Genomic DNA, 19879 nt, shown 5'->3' with positions numbered 1-19879 from the left:
TGGCATGATTTCATTTTTTTAATTTATGAGGACTTGCTTTATGACCAAACATATGGTTGATGTTAGAATATGTTTTTTTGTACAGATGAGAAGAATGTATGTTCTGTGGTTGTAACTTAATTATAACGTGTTGCTACTAAAATACCAGGTGAAACACACCAGCAAATATGTCCCCTATTAAACTGAATAACTTGAGGAAAAATTTTTCATTATGCTGCTAAGACAAATAGTCCATTAACCTGTAATGTGAAATTTGTAGGTCTATAGTAACTCAACCCCTAATGGAAATAGCTCTGAACTGAAAACAAGGAAACCAGGACCAGGTTTATCACTGTTTTACCTCACAACCTTGTATAAGGATTTACTTGTCTGAGCTTCAATTTCATCATATTTAAACTGGAGAAATCCTAATCCTAGCTCTAGCCCTTTTCCTGTTTGATGAAGCTGTTGGAAAGATATCACTGAGTAATATTTAAAGCAGCTGGAGTGTATTTTAGTATGCTACATAATGTTTTCAGGACATTATTGATTTGGACAGTAAGAATAGCCTGCAGGCAAATCCTGAAAGGTGCTTCAGCAGACGCAGATGTCTACCTTCCTGTTGGCACAGCCCATGTTTGGCAGGTGTATTCCATTTCTTACAGGAAGGAATAGGTGCTTCATTGTATTACAGGAGTCAGTAAGCTTTCACAAAACTAAGTAATTTACATTTTTCTCATTTCTGAGATCAAATTTTCATAAATCATTCAACCTGGATAAATTGAGAAAGTATTTGATCTGGTAATTGTTGAAATATAATGAAGACATTGCAAAATATGATGTTTAAGTATTTCCTCCTAATCTTTTACCTTAACAAGATATGAGTTCTAAATGGAAAGATGTCCTAATGTAAAAAAGGAAACAAAAATAAGATGAGCCTGTCTGTAAAGGAAAAGCCAGAAGGAGCACAACACAGATTCATCTCAGTAATTTGGGATCCCATTGATTCTGGATTTGTAGTAACAATAATAATAATTAAACAAAATAGAGCTTATGTTTATGTTATGAAGAAGGTTTTCCTTATTAGTTAGTAATATAAATTATGAAGAAAGGATACATTTAGTCAACTTGCAAGTGATATTTTCTGGCTTTTAACAATATATGCGAAGAAATGCTACTAATGTCTTAAAATGATTTCTACTGGAAACTATTTAATGGTATTTCAAGTTACTATTAGATTTTAACAATAAACTTAAAATTTCATAGTGTAGTTCTATAATTCATACTAACATTTTTCTTTACCCTCATCCACAATTCAAGTTAATTAAACTTTGCCTTAAAGGATTCATGTAGTCCTGTGAGTCATAATATTCAGAATGTGTAAGGTGGCACTAGTTTTTAAACACTAGGGAAGGTCCAAGTATTACAGACTAATCAAAGAATACAGTGAGTTTTCTAATGACTCTTCTTGTTCAGGTACTTGCACCACTTGACTGTTTTAGTGGATATATACCATTTATGTATAGTTTGCATTTTAGAAAAGTTTGCAGTAATAAACTCAGGCAAGATTTGCCATTTTACTCTAAGATCATTACTGTGTTTCTTAAAGCAAAGTTTTTTGATGCACTGAATTATTTTGTTTCATTTTCCTGTTTTTTGTCAACAGAATTCTTGATAGATGCAAAATTATCCAATAAACTTCAGCTAGTTTTCAGCGTTATATGCAGTTGATTTGTCCATTCCTTACCGAAACTTCCAAGTCATCTAAACCAGAATGTATGACACTAAGAATGCCCTCATTCCTTTAATGTCTAGCTCTGTGGTGTATTTATTTGCAAAGGACCCTCATGCATGGATCCATATAAATGAGGCAAACTGTGAAGCAGGCTAGACTGTGCCGCTTACCAGTCTTTGAGAGAGGAAGATTGTGTATATGAAAACTGCTAGGCATGATATTTACTTATAAGGAAGATTTCTGTATGTATAACATGAAGCAAGATTTTTGGTTGAGGTTTTATGTCTCCAGTAAAGAAAATAAAAGAAGAAAACCAATTAATGGTCTGATTCTATCATCCTTTGTCAAGCAAAACTCTCACTGATCCACATGAATATGACCTCCTGCTCATAGAGTAGTCTAAGAACACTGCAGAATGGACTTCTGAACTTTTGACTCTCTTTTCAATTTAATTGACAAGTTTTTAATCAACTAAAAAAATCATTTTATTTGACTAAAAAGTCTATGTAGGTAATTTCTAGTGTATTTATGATACTCAGAGATGATAGAAACTTGTTTTTTAATTAGAACAAAAAGTCTGGTTTTATTAGTATCACATCATTGTTTATGATTAAATTATTTCCAAGCTACTGTAACTTGAAATTTTTGCCACCTAGCCACATAATTTCTAGCTTTATTTTTATCAGCCAATTCTGTGAAAAAGAAGGGAATTTAGTACATAGAAGTTATATAGTATACCAACTAGTGAATCACTTATCTAACTAAGTAACAGGTGAAAGATTGCTGATATTTCTGTTTTGAAATATGTGCTTTTCTTAGTTAAAAATCAGTTTATTCTACATTTAATATACAATCCTGTCATTGCATAGTAAATTATTCATTCACAACCTTAATGCAAATAGGTAAATGTATCGAAATGGGTATCATACAAACTTTGTGTGGCTTCTGATGCTGACATGATTCAAGAATCTGGGTTAAAGTTTGTGTCATTGCTGTTTTTTTTTAACCTGAAATACTTGGCAGTCTGTACCAGTGTCTCTCACAGTAATACTTTGTTTCTTAACATGACTGTGAGGACTGCTTGGTCACAGGCAAATACTGTCCTTTATCAGCCAAGATATTTTTAACAATAACTGCACTTTTTTCCCCCTTCTCACCCCCACCCCAACCCCAACTTAGGCTGGAAAGGCTGGTGGATGTGCTGAGGAAGAAGGTTGGAACCGGGACCATGAGGACAGTGATCTGACTGAATAAAACGACAGTCTGGGGAAGCGATCACATCTGGTGACCAGGCTGCTTCATTCAACACTGTGTAAACACTAAAGCCTTAACTTAGCAAACAGTTGTTAGAAGTGGGACACTCCAACCACATTCCAAGCTGAGATAAAATCAAATCACAAATGTTTAACCACTTTGCTGCTGACTTGAGTTATTTATCCAAATATATTAACTATAGACTTTTACCAATAGGTAGCTATAAGGTTACAGCTTATTTTGTAACTATTTTATATCTCAATATCTTTAATATAAATCTTTTTACAGAGAGATCATTATAGAAACATGTTAAAGTTGGTTAGGATCTTATCTTTACATATGGCCCTTTCTGAATCAAAGTAGAGCAAAGTAAATATTGTCTAAGCTTTAATCCACTGTGTTAGGTCAAAACTTCAAATACATGCATTTTTCAATATAGGGTATATTTCTTAAATGATGAGAGAGGCTTAAACATGAGTGTGTAGTCTTCCTTCGATGCATGTATGTAATCTTTATTAGTATTAAAATATTAAATATAGATCCTATGAATTAAATGTATAATTTGTTTTAATAAGAGAGGGATACATTAAAATTACATTCATTAAGGCATGATTTTTTGTTTCACTACAAATAATGCCAACTGTTTTCAATAAAAAGGGGAGATTGTTAATATATACTTATAAATTCACATTGTCAGTATTTTTTAATGTTGGGTCTGAATAATTATCTAAACTCTACTTAAGCTATAATAATTGCCAAGTCTCTGTCATTTTTGCCTGAAAATTAGCATGCCTCCATCTTAAAAGAAAAGAGACCACCAAACCTGTTAAGTATTCTTACTGTTTATCTTTTTTTAAATTACCATTTTATTTTTGTTGTGGAGGAGGGGAATCCAATAAAAAATATACAAAAAAAATTATAATGTAGAAATATAAGAACTTAGAAAAAAGTAAACTTGCCATTTGGTTAAGCTTACCTGCTTTTTATTTAAGAAATAAAATAGTTACAACATAGCAGTCACTTCTATTCATATGAAGTTATGAATAGAACTGAGATTTTTATGTAATAGACTATAGGCAAAGTATTTTTATTTTTTTAGATTGAAACAGATGAAAGCCCAAGAGGAAATGACTATGCCTGGAACAGGATGAAATAGACAAGTAGAGATTTAATTAGTGAAAATTTTGTAGGCAAGGAAAATTTTTTCTAAGTCTATATATTTTTAATTTATCTTTAAGATTGAGCTAAATTAGCTACCATTGCCTATTTACAGGATAAGTACATCCAGGACAATTATTGCACCATTGTTTCATACATCATAGTAGATTATACATTTGAATTTTTTTTACTTCACAGAAAAAATGTAAGCTACTTTGTCATAGATAATGAAAGAATCATAATGCTAACAAACTCTATTTCTTCCTTATTAAATCTGTATCCATTAAAGTAATTTTTTAACTATGAGAATTAGAAAATAAGGGACAATGGGGGTTTAAAATAAACTAATTTATTTTTCTCTATAGTCATAAAGGGAATTATATCCTCTTATAGACCAGGGACTCTATAATACAGAAATAGGTAATGATTTGGTCATACAGGCAGTCTTGTCTCTGGGCTGTATTTGAAAGTTGTAACAGCTCCCTATGTGAAGAAATGGCATCTTCAAAGTCATCTGGGAGGTTCAGGTAAGTAAAGAAAAACCATTTTTGTCAGAAAATGGTCCATTCTTGATACCTCTTAAAATAAATTACAAGTAAACTTGAATTTGTAGTTTAATCCTGAAAACAGACGAACTTTTCTTGAGTTATTTTGTCTGAGGCTTTAGAAGACACAAAATATAGTATAAAGACATTTCACAATTTCCACACAAATCTTTCTACACTTAAATGATCAAATTAGAATAACCAATTCCGATAATTAATATGCAGAACTTTTGTAGACTATGATATTATAAAGTTAAATTCACAAAATAATTCTAACATCCACTATTCTTCAGTATAGGTAATCTCCCAAAAATATCCTCTTGAAAATGAGTTATTCACAAAATTTCAATGAGTTGTCTACAAAATTTCAAATGCAAAGTATTACAGCCAAATATTATCTTAATTAATTTCATACACTTAAAAATGTCCATCAACACTATGTCATATGGTCTTTATACATTTTTTCTGTATGGAAGAATAGCCTCGCTTACTGAAGATAGGTTCTCTATATATTCAACAATAATGCAACTTTAGAAGTATTCCACACTGCTGAGAAATGTTGCTTTGAGTTTGCTTTACACATCATCAAGTCTAATTTCTTAGTAACAGGAGAATTCACTTCTTCTTGTAAAAATAAGTAATTCACAGGAAACATTTGTAGCACTTGATGATTTACAAAGTCCTTTTACATCTGCTTTTCTTTTTCATTTGATCCTATCAACAACCATATAATAATAATAACAAATTTTATATATAACCCATATAATGATGGCAATGATAATTTTAGTATTACTGTCATTATAATTATTATTACGTTCATTCTACCAATGAGGGTTCAGACTCAGTAAGCCTTAGAATTTGCCAAGCACTGTCTAGGACTTAGAACTAAGATCTTACAACCATACTCCATGCAACGATGAGTCTCTAAACCTCTCAGTAAGAAAAAAAAAAATTCAAAGTAAAGATTTTAACTCTTTCAATTTCTGTTGTTACGGTACCACTTCTTTCATGTACCTACATACAAATTCGCTAACAATCAAAAGATTGTACACATTTCTTTCAATAAAGTACAATAATGTGAACTGCATATGTAAACAGCATCACATTTTTACCACCTTTCTATGGTATTACAGCGGCAGCATGCTTTGCCTCAGCCTTCAGTAATTAGAAATATTGAGACAATTCATTCCTAATAAAACATAATATGAGTCTCTTTGTACTATTTTTAATTTGTCCTGATGCTAAAACCTATCAGCTTAGTTTTATTTATAGCATGGTGGTCTAAACTTCAAGGCTCTCTCTATCTCCTAGAGCAATTATTAGAGCTAAAAACCAGCTATAAGCAAAGTTATTGGTTATAAGCAAGGTATAAGCAGTTAAAGCAAAGTTATTAATTATTAATAAACAAGAATTTAAAACTTTATGAATAAATTAGAAATTTATTAATGTATTTTAAATACTTTATGGAGTAAAATATTTTGCTTACTTTTTTCATTGATAATGTTGATCCTTTGTATGTTTCCTTATTCAAATAAACTAAATCATCTTATCAGGTCATTTATTTATATAATTATTTTATTAAAAAGCTAGAATATTAAAGATTTATACCTTTAATGTTAGATATAGCTTCATAGAAAAGCATTTTATATGTACTATTCTTAAAGATCACAATTATTTTTAAAGTTTCTATTTTCAAATAGTTGTGATTAATAAAGCATTGTATGATGAAATAGCCATGGCTTATACATTTTTGTCTTTTTTATACAGATTTTTTACTTATTTTATTGTGTTATTGGTAAGTAGTATTTACAACTAAACTCTCTATTCATATTTTACATATACATATATGCACACAGATGCATTTACCTTTTCAAAAAATGATTTGTAAGTCAACTGTTAGGCACCAGTGATTTTGGTGTTTTGTTCGTGTTTTATTGGAAATGCCCGTGGTTTCTGAGGCTTTAAACAAATACATGGAATAGTTGAAAGATTTATTTTGCTTGTGCTTAGCTAAATATGTCATCTCTAGAAAAGATATGGTTTGTTTTGGCACTGTTTTAAAAACTCAAATATTTTAAACATTTGTTAAGTTGGAGCTTGCACATTTAATCTAGCAGCATAAGTTCCAGAAGAGCATCTCAAGTTACCAATTTTTTTTGTAATCCTTTTACTAGAATAATCTTTTTTTGAAAATGTTTTCTTGTGCTCGCTTTGGCATATATACTGAAATTTTTTAAAAAAGCTTTTTTATTATATGTTTTAGTGTAAGTTAAGTTAAACTTCTATAGGTTGAATTTTTTAATGTAGGACTTCATAAATAGAATTTGACAATGTGTATCATTTATGATACACATTTATCATTTTGATAATCATTAAAATATTGTGTACAATGATACTCCTTTGCAGAAGTCTTAATATGCTTAATTTTTAATCTGATTGTCTTCTAAATATAGTTTTGGTGCATGCTATTATTTTAAAGGCCACCAATTTTGGACTATTGGATTATTTAAAAAGACATAATATTTTAATGCACAAACTCAAATCTCTAAAATACATGTTTATTTTGTATTCAGATAAAATGCCCTATCCTACACATATTTCAATGCAATTCTTATACATCAATCTTAATCAAATTTTTAAGTGTACAATCCTGAAGACAGTGTATTAAATATGCACTATAAAATATATTGCAGTAAGGAAACAGATTAAGTTCACTGTCAAACTGTCTGAATTCCTTAACAAATTTAATAAAGATAAATGTCAATATGGACAAATTTGTTAGGTACCTTAGGAATCTTTCAAAACTATTTAGATATAAAATAAAATTATAGTAATAAAATATTGAAGATAAATATTATTTTCAGCAAATATGGTTAGAAAGAACCTAAGAAAAGAGATCAAATTAATTAAGAAATAATAGACTAACTCAAATCTACCATAAAGCATCTCTACTAATTTTGGAATATGTACATGGAGTTTTGTGTCAATAGCTGAAATCTAAAAACAATGTTTCTCTTCTGTTTGATTATTCAATCATGATAAGGTAAATGTAAACAGACTATGTATCACCTGGAGTGAACTTAGAATTCAAATCTTAGAGTACATGACTAAAAGAGGAACAGAGTGGAGCTGGGCACTAGGTGTCTTTGGGGGCAAAGATTCTATAAACTGGTAATATTTAAACTATCACATTACTTTGTTAAATTATTATTTCACCATGTATTGCCTTTGTGGTTTGTCACACATTTTACTTCTCCAATGCACATAATTGTAACTTTTTTTAACTTTAAAAACTCAATTATGTTTAAGAAAATTTTAAAAATAAGAATGAACATATGTCATATTTACTCATGTATTTACCATTTCCAGTGCCCCCCCCCTTTTTTTTTTTTGGATATATCCAGGTTTCGACCTGTTACTGTTTTCCTTATATATTTTCTGATGATAAGTATTTATCATCTATATACTAGTGCAGAACTGTTGGTTCAACTTTTGTATGTCTGAAAATGTGACTCTTTTTCTGCCTTCATTCTGTGTGGAAAAAAAATTGTTGCATATAGAATTTGAGGTTAACAGAGTTTTGTGAGGTTTTTTTCAGTATTTAAAAAGTATTGGTCTAATACCTCAGGCTTGCTTTGTTCCTGCTGTTATTCTTACTGTTACTCTCTACATTATGTGTCCTCTGACTGCTTTAAAGATTTTCCCCTTGTCACTTGTTTTAACCAATTTTATTATGATTTATAATATAGATTTCTGCATGTTTCTGTGCCTGTGGTTTGCTGAACTTCTTGGATCCATGAGTTTGTAGTCTATCAGAAAATTTCAGCCATTACTTCTTTCAATATTTCTCCCTATCTCTTGTTTTTCTTTCTCTGGAACTACTATTCTCTGGATATTAGGCTACTTAAAGTTGTTTTACAGCTTGTTTATGCTTCATTATTTTTTTTTAATTTTTATGGTTACATAGCAGGTGTATATATTAATGGCGCACATGAGATATTTTGATACAGGCATACAGTGCATAGTAACATCAGGGTAAATGGGGTATCCATCACCTCAAGCATTTATCCTTTTTATTACAATTAATTATATTCTTTCAGTTATTTTAAAATATACAATAATTATTGACTGTAATCATCTTGTGCTACATATCATCTTGTACAAAAATTAGATCTTATTCATTCCATCTAACTATATTTTTATTATATTTTCATTTTTTCTCTGTTTCATTTTGGATAGTTTCTATTGCTTTGTCTTCAAGTTTACTCATCTTTTCTTTTGCAGTGTCTAATGTGTTGTTAATCCATCCAGAGCCTTTTTCTTCAAGACGTTGTATTTTTCATCTCTATAAGTTAGAATTTAGTTTTTAAAATTTTTTATGGCTCTCCTTAACTTGTTCATGCTTTACATTATCTTCAAGAACATAAAACATATACAGTGGTTTTACTTCCTTGGTTTTAGTGACCCACAACTAACCACAGTCTGAAAATAGGTAAGTATAGTACAATAAGATACTTTGAGAGTGAAAAACCACATTCACATGCCATGCCTTTTATTACAGTATATTTTTATAATTGTTCTATTTTATTATTAGTTATTATGTGTAATCTTTTACTATGCCTAGTTTAGAAATTAAACTTTATCATAGAAATGTACATATACAAAAAATACATATATATAGGATTCAGTACTATCCTTGGTTTCAGACATCTACTGAGGGTCTTGGAATGCATCAGCCAAGCTGAGAAGAAGGGATTGCTGTAGTAACTGTTTTAATGTTCTTGTTTGTTAATTATATCATCTGTGTAACTTACAGGTCTGTTTCTATTGATTCATTTTTTTGTTACCATAGGTTATATTTTACTGCTTTGCATGCTGGCAACTTTTTATTGCAGTTACTGTAAATTTTATCTTGTTGAGTGCTGGATATTTTTGTATTTCTTTAAAATGTTTTGAGTTTTCTTCAGGAATGCAGTTACGTTACTTGGAAACAGTATGATACTTTTAAGGCTTTTTTTACTTTGATAGGCAAGACCAAAACAGCTAGTCTAGAGCAGAGTTTTCCACACAATCAAGGCAATCCTCTTCTGAATATATCACCTTATATTCTTTGTGGTATATGATTTATCTACTCCAATTTGTCACAACAGAAACCATTCCTAATCATGTGCGAGTTTAGGTCATTGTGTTGCCTTTTCTTTCCTGGTGGTTTTTACCCTGGCCTTGCTAGTTCGCTGACATATGTGTGCTGCTCAATACTCAAAGGAAGACTCAAGGAATGCTCTACAACTCTCCAGAGCTTGCTCACTTGCTCTCCTATGCATGTGCGCTCTCTCTCTCTCTTTCTCTCTCTTTCTCTGTGCAACCCTCTCCTCTGCTTAGAATTTCTCCTCTCCAGTACTCTGAGCTGTAAATTCTGTCTTCCCTGGTGTCCCCAGATTCTCAATTCTGTGTCCTCAACTCAGGGAGACTTCCAAGCTCTGTTTTCGTTGCCCCTCTCCATACCCTGTAAATTCTCCAGACAATAAACTGGGGCAATCATAAGGCTCACTTCATTTTTTGATTCACTGTATTGGACTGTCTATTGTCCAAAGTTCAAAAACATTGTTTCATGTATTTTCACTACTGCTTTTTATTTGGTTGGTGTTGGTATTGGTTTTATTGCTGTTGTTTTTTTAGTTTCTTAAGGACAGTGGCAGGATAAATCTGGTCCGTGTTATTCCAAGGAAGTCAATAGTGTAGGTCCTTCTGTAGATCTTTTAAAATGTAATCCTGTTAATGTCTAGCTTCTCTCTTACCTGTTTAGAAATCAGCTATCAGTCTTATTGTCTCCTTGAAGTAAACTTTTTTGTTTCTCAGATTGCTTTTTACATTTTTTGTTTTACTTTATTATTTTTTTTTGGCAGTTTCATTTTATGCCTTTATGTGGTCCTCTTTTTATAGTTCTTGCTTGAGTTCAGAGACCTTAGTAAATCTCTGTCTTCATCTTTTGTCAATTTTAGGACATCTTTAGTCAATATCTCTTTGTCCTCCTGAGACTTCAGTTACATATATGTTAACCTTTTCACTGTGTTCCCATATTTTCCATTCTTTTTCTTTTTTAATTCTATGTACAACAGTTTTGATTTTTTTTAAAATATATGGAGTCTTGCCAGGTTTCCCAAGCTGGTCTTGATCTCCTGGTCTCTAGCAGTCCTCCCATCTTAGCTTCCAAATGTGCTAGGATTACAGGCATGAGCCACTACACCCAGCCTATTTTGAATTTTTTTAATTACCTGTCTTTTATTTTACTAAGCTTGTCCTCTTTGAAAGCCACCTATTGAATTCTTAACTTTAGGTTTTGAATTTTTAAATTCTACAATTTCATTTTTCTTTTTTGTATGTTCTGATTCTCTAGTGAAATACTCATCTTTCTAAATAATTTTCTTCCCCGTTTGCCTCTGTTTTCTTGAACATACTGATCATAGTTACTTTTAAGTCCATGCCTATTAACTCCAATATCTGACTTTTGTCTGGGTCTTTCTCTATTGTCTGTTTTGTCTCTTGGCATGCCTATTAATTCTTGATTGACTGTAATATAACCTGAACCTCCAGATGATTTTGTCTTCCTCCAGAGAAGATTTATCCTTTACTCTCCTGGTATGACTGAATGAAACCCAGTCACCTTTATCCAGTAAGGTACTGTGTTGACTTGCAGCTGGGTTCCAGTTGGAATAAGGATCATTTTTCTGGTTTGCCTCCTTTCTTGTTGCATAGTTCACTAGGGCTTTCAGTGGTGAAAGTGATATCTTCACTGAGCTTTTTTAGAAATTCTCATTTTAGCTTCTTTAATCTCTCACTTCAGACATGTCAAAATTTGCCAAGTGTCTTGAAAGGAGAACTAGATATGTGTTTCAGGCCCTTTAGGTCTCCAATTCTGTCACTCCAGCCCTGCAAAATTGCCCAAAGCTCTGCTAGTTTCCCTATTCCTAGAAGCACTCTTCTGCTAGGACAGAGCCCACATTATCAATTCCCTCATCTTCACCCAGAACCAGCAAATGCCTCCAGGGGAAAAGTAGCTGCAGATCATCAGTTTACCTCTCTGTTGTTCTCCTAGTGGTCTTTATTTTAAACCCTCTTCAATACTTTTAAACAAATACTGTTTTTTGTACTTTATTTAGCTTTTCTAGTGGTTTTTGGTTGGCACACTGGTCTATCACAAACTATTCTATTCTGTCTGGAAGCAGAAATACAGTGAGTTTTAAATATCCTTATTATAGTTTTCATTTCTGGAGGTTATATTTTGTTCATACCCAAAAGCATATGATCATTTTTAGAGTTCCTGTCTCATATTTTTAATTTCCTTTTTATTTTCTTATACGTTTTAAATATATATATTTAACTCTTAATTTCTGATAATTTTGACATGTCAAGAATTTGCTGCTCTAATTTTTTTTCTGTTATTTCTACTAGCCATATTTATTTTGCCTTACTTCTTTAAATGTTTGGTGATTCATTAATGTGAGCTTACATCTTCTTAGAATTATTCTCTATGGAGTTTTTCAAAGCCTGGGTTAAAGGTGGGTTCCTCCATAGAGCTTTGCATTTGCTTCTGCCAATCACTTGGAAACATGTTGGATCACTTCTAAATCTTCATTTGACTTTTGTTAAGCCAGTTAGGTAATGTTAATTTTGGTTGAAAATCCACAGCAGAGCTGGCCTATGGTTATAAAATTCATAGGGGAAATTTTTTTTTATCCTTCATTCATAGCCCGAGTTCAAGATTTCTCTCCCCAGATGGGTTCTGGCTTTGTCCTTTTGTCCCCGGCTACATTACAAGGCCACGAGAACCCAAGCTCAACTTTACCTTATGATAAGACAAATGCTTTCAAGGTGAAACTTGCCTTTTGTACTTTACTTACCTCTCAGGGTTCCATTTTACTTAGGTTTGGGCCTCAGAGTATTCCTTATTGACTGCCAACATATTGATGAATTTGAAAAGATGTTTTTCATTTTCTAACATTTTCAGTTGCTTATTGCAGGAGCTACCAGGTCCATCACAGCAGGAAACAGTAGTCAAGATTGAATGTTATTAAATCTTTACACACACACACACACACACACACAGAGAGAGAGAGAGAGAGACAGAGAGAGAGAGAAAGAGAGAGAGAGAGATAATTGCACTGCTAATAAAATGTTCTGAATTTAGTATCACTTGTATGCATGATTAAAATGAGCAGATAGTAAATTTACTTTCCAAGATCCATAATTGGAGCTCTTTGTCCCCACCAGTAACTACAAGCAGTTTTTCATTAAAGAAAAGAAAATGATTGAATAATCCAAATTAGCCTGAGCAAGAAAATTGACAGCTGCCTAAAATGAAATGTTTGAGTTATGAGCCATGTGCTGCTTTGGTTTATCTGCAGCCAAAAGGTTCAGAATCCTTATTCAATTAACCATGTTGCGTGGGAGGACCTGGTTGCCCTGAATAAGTGCTGCCTGGTGATGAGTAAGAGGTATCCGTGACACGCAAGTTCAGACCTTGCAACTCTGTTTTTGTTGTTTGAACTTTCTTCTCCGTTGTAGCTAGGGATCCGGCATGGAATTTAAACACTTGTGTGGTAACTCCATTCCTTCAAGCCATTGTGTTGTTAAGCTCTAGCTAACGAACTTTTAACACTGGCTCCATTTAAGGCAAGACTTGGAAAACAGCAGCAATCAACATTTTTAGTTTTATAATTAAGATTATATAATTTATATGTCTTCATACAACTAAGATGCTCTTGCCTCCCTAAACCAACTGCTTCCTAAAAAGGTAGCCTTTAAAATATATATGTGAAAAGTAAAGAAATAAACCAAAGTGAACTAACAAAATTAAGAGGTAATTTTCATTTCAAAAATCATACCTACTGTGACAGAAACTTCAAAAAGTATACCTGTTTTAAAACTTAGGAACTTTGCCTAAAATAGAGGAACCATAATTGTACAATATTTTGAAAAGGTGAGAATTGCCAAATGCACCAGTCATGTATACTTTATCTCATGTGGCCCTTCTCGTCCATGACAATGTTTTTTGTTGCTTAGGGAGATCCTCCTGATAATGTCACAAAGAATGTCTCTCAGGCCCATATAGATTAGGTACACATTGGCTTTCTAAGAACAAGTTTTTCTTTAAAATAGCTGCTTCGTGTTGCTTCTAACAACAGTATCTTGAGTCTAAAAACCAAGTGACTGAAAGACAAGAGAGAGAATTTCTTCTCTAACTCATAAACCAGTTCTGAAGATACTTCTGTGGGATAAAATTCAAATATATTTTGAGCAATGATATAATAATTTGACATAAAATATCTCAGTGTTATTTCTTTGAAGAATTACACTTTATTTGAGTGTGTATACTGATTACTAGTGTCTTAGTATGTTATAGTCTGAGCATTTTGCAAAATTAGATTTGCTTTTTGCATCTTAAACTGTGGTCATATTATAAAGAGTAGTTGTATAATTTTATTTAGGTGACATAGAGGGATGTAGGAATGTGAATATGTAATCGTTGTCAAAAAGAAGTGAGAAAAAGGTTTTTAAATCACAAGTTTCTTTCAGTTAAAGCTTCAATTATATCACAGCAATAATTTATTTCTGCTTTTATAAATAAAAAACCTTTATAAATTGCAAACTTTTCAAGAAATATAGTTAGTTTTATATGGCAGATATTATTTTCTTTACATTTTAGGAAAGTTCTCTGGGCCCATGTTGCATTTTTTATAGAGCCAGTTGCCCAGATTATATAAAGAAGTTCTATGCCACATTTTGTTGTCTTATGAATGGCAAGAAAGTTAATAAAAGTGACTTTTATTCATAACATACTAATATCATTTCCGTTCCTGCCCTATATTTTCACTGTTTGATTCATTTGCTCTTTTAACCCCCTACTCAGTCAAATCCACCTTTGCTTGTTTAAATCCAATTCATACATCAAGAACACTTATGTACCACCCACTACATGAAGCTTTCCCTAATTCCCTACCCCCACCCCATCACCAAGTTGTAGTTAATCTCCCTTCCGTTTGCCATATAGCTCTTTTTTCATCTCTCTATTAGGGCAGTTACTAAGTTTTCTCTTCTTTTCAGTATTCCTTTACTATTTCCCATTAGAATTCAAGCTCCTGAAGATGAGAAATTCAGTCTTGTTCATATTTCTTTGTACAGGTAAATACTTGATGAATAATCATTCTTGTTTAATGATGAAATCTAAATTTTTAAACTATTTTAACTTTCTAAACATTTATGTGATGTGCTGTTCTAAAAATATGACATGAAAAGATTAAAATTTAAATATTTTTCCTATAACAGTGATGTTAAAATATACAATTATGTCAAATTATCTAGCACCTGGCACATTACCAGGTAAAACATTGTACTTACCTAAATACTGTAACCTTTTAACCATAATCAATTAACCAATTTAAAGTGAAGGGTTGTGGGGATTTTTGGGGTTGTTAAATTTTTTTGGTTTGGTTTGGTTGTGTGTGTGTTGTGGTTTGCTTTTTTTGTTTTTGGGGGGCTGGGGGAGTGGGTGGTTATTGCTTTTTTGAGAGAGGTTCTCATTCTGTCACCCAAGCTGGAGTACAGTGGTGTGATCATAGCTCACTGCAGCCCTAAGTTCCTGGCTCAAGTTATCCTCCCACCTGAGTCTCCCAAGTAGCTGGGACTGCAGGCACACACCATCAGCCTGGCTTATTTCTTTTTTTAATGTTTTGTAGAGACAGGATCTCCCTATAGTGCCCAGGCTGGTCTCAAACTCCTGGATTCAAGCAATCCTCCTGCCTTGGCCTCCCAAAGTGCTGGGATTATAGACATGAGCTACCACACCCAGCCTTGGTTTGTTCTTTTAATCCACACTTCTTGTGTACTGTTAAATATTGGTACTCTGCAGTCCAGAGTTTGAAATTTTACTCCTTGATGAACTGAAGACTGGGTTTATTTTGTTGACTACAAAGTTTATACAAAATTTCCCTATGAGAAAATAGGCAATTTAAATCCTTATTGAACAATAGTGATAACTACATTGTTTGTCCAAATTCAGGCAAGGAGAAGGAGAATGCAAACAGTGTATAAACCAGTGTAAATTGTTTGGATGTCCTCTCATGTTGCTGCATCTACTTTAAATCGTGACTTCAAATTCAGTGGTCCCTCATTTTCTACAAACAACCAAAGTTATATAAGTTCTTATGACTTTGATATACTTTCTTGAGATTTTACTTTCTGGTTATATATTATTCTTTCAATACCCAAGTCATATTTTAAGATATGTGAGAGCAAAAATAAATTATGCACAAGTATTACCTATCAAACTACAGCTTCAAAAATTGATATTTGGTTATTATTTTGTCTCTGACTCAGACTCTGCCAGTTTTCATCATGTAATTTGTTGAATGATGCTCCTAAAGCTTAAAAACATGCCTGTCATTCTTTAACAAATAGGTCAGTTGTCTCAAAGTCTTTTTGAAACACTCAAGCAAAGAATATTCACTGCATATTACTTGTATGACCATGACATTAACACACTTTAAGTTCATTAAAGAAGATTTTCCTCTCATAAATCTATCCTGGCTGTGTCTAATCAAATTACTTTTTTCAATATAGTATGTCCTTCTCCAATACTGTTTCTAGTATGTACCTCATACACAAAGTTAACTATCTTGATTATAATTGACTGCTGGCAGAGTGATTTACTTTTGATAAGAGTAATTGTGTTTTACTCATAATTTTCCAGGAAATATAGCTTTTTTACCATGAAGGAACAAGAGACCAAAACTGCCAGCATTAATTTTCCATGTTGAAAATTAAAATTACATAGATGAATATTGCTTAAATGCTAGCATGTGACCAAAGAAATCATATTTGTCTTAAAGTAGCAAAAAGGTTAAGATACTACCTGTGTTCATACTTAATTTTTCTTGAGATTCATCACAGAAGAAATGAAAACACTATTGATTCCTAGCTCTTGTCTTGAACATCTAAAGTTCTCTTGATGAATAACTTTTTACTTAGAATTATATCTTTAATTGTAGGATCTCTAATTGCTTTGAAACCACTTAAATCATTGTCTTTTTATATAAAATCTTCACATTTGTGAAAAATGAGAAAAGAGGAATTGAAAAACATTTATAACGTGACATAAGCAGGCACTTTTCAGAGCTGGAATTACAAATGTGCATCCATCCCTAAGCTATTCAGGTTGTCAGCCATACAGCTTCCCTATCTGCTGCTGCTTAGAGCTGAAACTTGTGGCATCATGGTTAATGTTTTGACAGATTTTATCATAAACCTTGCTGTTATAAATTTGCCTTGAGCCAAAATTTAACATGTTGTAAGCTCAGAAACAGTTTTTACTGTTGGTGATCCAGAAAGGGAAATAATTATGTTCTTTTGTATGGTAGGAGTATAGCATTTAACTCCTTAAAGGTTGTACATTGCTTGAAATTTGGGACAAATCTCATGCTCTATGTTCAGAGCCTCTCAGTTGTCAATAAAGCCATACATTAACACTTTTGTGACTATTGCAAAGGAGAATCTACCAAAGGAAATATTATGTAGCTTATATATACTCACTAAATCTTATAACCAATATATTATCCCTAATTTTTTAAATGTAAAGGTCCTTTGCCTTAGTATATGGAAACAAAAATGCAAAACTCTTGGAATAATCACTTTCTTTCCAGATGATTTATCCAGAATGCTCTTTAGTAAGCACTATTTTACAGTGCATGTCATCTATTCTTTCATAACTACTTAGAGTATTTTATTAAACATGCTCCCAATCACTGCTATTTCTAACAGCCTGTAGATCTAGATTTTTTTTCTCTCTAAAACATCTTCAATGACCATGACCATTAATATTTGCTCATAAATGGATTTGTACACAGGCTCAACCATAGCACATCAGTGAAGACAAAAAGAGTTGTTACTCAGTTCTTTACCCTAGAATAAATCAAATCAACAAATATTTATTGAATGTCTACTATGTGCAAATAACCCTGGACTCGTCAGCTTTTAAAAGCCATCCAACTTTTCACATTAACAAATCAAAGCATTATTATTTCAAGCATTGCAGAATCTGCTTTCATGTCCTTAAGGTGACAAAGCATATGAGGAGTTTGCAAGTACTTGGAGTAAAGAAAGACAAGGAAGAGAAGAGAATTCAGAGTGAAAAGAGGAGAAGGAGTGCTCTAAAATACCACCAATGGACTGCATCATGTATGTATGTATGCATGAGTTAATGTGTATGCAAGTATATTATGTATGTATGTGTTTATATATGCATATACATATAATGAAAAAAATGAGTGAATTTGGCAATAAACAGCGTTTGTTGAAGTACAATAGGAATAGGCATTCACATTTCAGTCCAGAGTTTTGCTTTAAAAATAGGCATACTAGTTTAGTGTTACCATAAATAGAAGAAGCTACTTAAGAGCTCATATGAAAGATTATAATTGCTATTGGAAATGAAATGGAAACTACCAATAACAGCCACCAAAACCTGTGTACTTCATAACCTACACTATTCTGTGTGTTTAATTTTGTTAATGTATAAAAGATAAAATAATATACTGTTTATTCGCATCAAATAATTAAATGTATTTTCTTAGTGAAGTATAAAAGAGAAACTGGTGATAATTTCAAGCTTTGCCAAACAGAATTCATCCTGGCTGTTTTGCATAGAAGGCATACATACATGTTGGCCATAGAAGATACTGTCATTGACATTCTCACAGGAGATATCTGGTATCAACTTTAAAATACTTGTTTAGGAGAACTAATTTTTAAATATAAATTATTGCCTCCTATTGGTAGGGTAAGTTTAATTTCGAATGAAAATCGAAACAGACTCTTTAATCTTTTTAAACAGCAGATGTCTCGTTCCTAAAGTGCCTTAAATTAATTTCTTAATTTTTGTGTTCAAAAAAAACTGTCATAGCTCTATTCAAAGTTTATGCTTCTGTTATGAAATTGCTCATTATTAAAATCACCTTGAAGCAAAGATATCTTCTTATGTCATCTTTTAATTACTTGCTACTTAGCCTATCTGGTTGTAATTTATCTTCAAACCTTACCCCAATTGCTCTGTAGTAAATTTTGGATTTCTTCTCACATACAGTCTTTTCATTTTCGGTAAAATTATCCCATTGGCCTTCTTAATTTAAACATAGTAAGCACTTTCAGCATGTGACTATTTACATTGGTTTGGTATCTTTCACTTATTTTCTTGGTGTATTGTAATTAATGTCTTTGGAGATGTGATCAATAAAATTGCACTTGGGTGATCCGATCTAATGCTTATGTTCATGAAGAAATACTATCTTTAGAGTTGTTTCTAATTCTCACCTAACCTTTCCCTATCTTTTGACCAGGATTCCCAATACTGAGACCCTATTACCTAGGACCTAGCCTGGATTCACCTGCCCCCTTGTGGTGTTCCTCTCTGAGAAATTAATCAATTTCTGAAATTTGGGAAAGTTAATTAATTTCTGATTTTTGAATTTGGCATTACATAGCCCGAGAAGAGAAACCTCGTTACCCTTGTCTAGTAGTCCAGAGTCAGAAGCGTTATCTTCTTTTAGCACTGGCTAACATAAAGAGATGAAAGGTGTTTTTTCATAACATTCAGAGCACAAGAAGGAACTTGAACACTATAAAGATATGAGAAGTGTAAAATAAGTGATGATAGTTAATTTTGTCTAAAATCAATATTAGTGACCTGCAGATTGATAAACTAAATCAGTGTTACGAAAGTTCTCATATAGCAACTAAAATCAAGTTTGTTCTATGTCTGTGTTTCCATTTTCTAGTGAATGGAGAAGGGAGGCTGCTATTCTATATTATTTAAATTATATATAGATTGCCTAAATCTTTCATCAAGGGTAAATTTATAAATATAAAAAATAAATTAAATCTTGTATAATGTATAGTCAGATGTGTTTTATATGACTGAGGCAAATAGATTCTTTCCTTTTCTCAAAAGGAATTCCTTCCTCACATGCCACAGCACTAACTTTTACTCTTCAATTGAAGTCAATAGAAATTGCACATGGAAAACGGATGCATAATCAATGAGTGACTTTAACCACAAATTCAGTGACATTTTGCAAGAATAAGGACTTCACAATTAGGCCTCTAGTTAATAATAACATAAAGACAAAAGAAAGGGAAAGGGGAAATATAAGTACTA

General features: G+C 32.2%; 1 protein-coding gene across 6 annotated transcripts in view; it reads left to right on the top strand.

Moving 5' to 3' along the window:
- MIPOL1 (mirror-image polydactyly 1) overlaps positions 1-18097 on the top strand; it is a 370191-nt gene extending 352094 nt beyond the window's left edge. For 5 of the 6 annotated variants that reach the window (XM_032242671.1, XM_032242674.1, XM_032242672.1 and 2 more), the window contains one exon: positions 2894-3773. In XM_032242671.1, coding sequence (XP_032098562.1) covers positions 2894-2960 — 67 coding nt within the window. In that variant the 3' untranslated portion in view covers positions 2961-3773. Of the gene's footprint in view, positions 1-2893; positions 3774-17753 lie in introns of those variants that run through there. The other variant, XM_032242673.1, reaches the window with a different exon arrangement.
- Positions 18098-19879: the final 1782 nt, after the last annotated feature.

The sequence above is a fragment of the Sapajus apella genome, unplaced genomic scaffold, assembly GCF_009761245.1.
Source record: "Sapajus apella isolate SASKATOON/1434 unplaced genomic scaffold, GSC_monkey_1.0 scaffold50, whole genome shotgun sequence".
Taxonomy (NCBI): Eukaryota; Metazoa; Chordata; class Mammalia; order Primates; family Cebidae; genus Sapajus; species Sapajus apella.
This window is presented reverse-complemented; position numbering and strand designations above follow the sequence as displayed.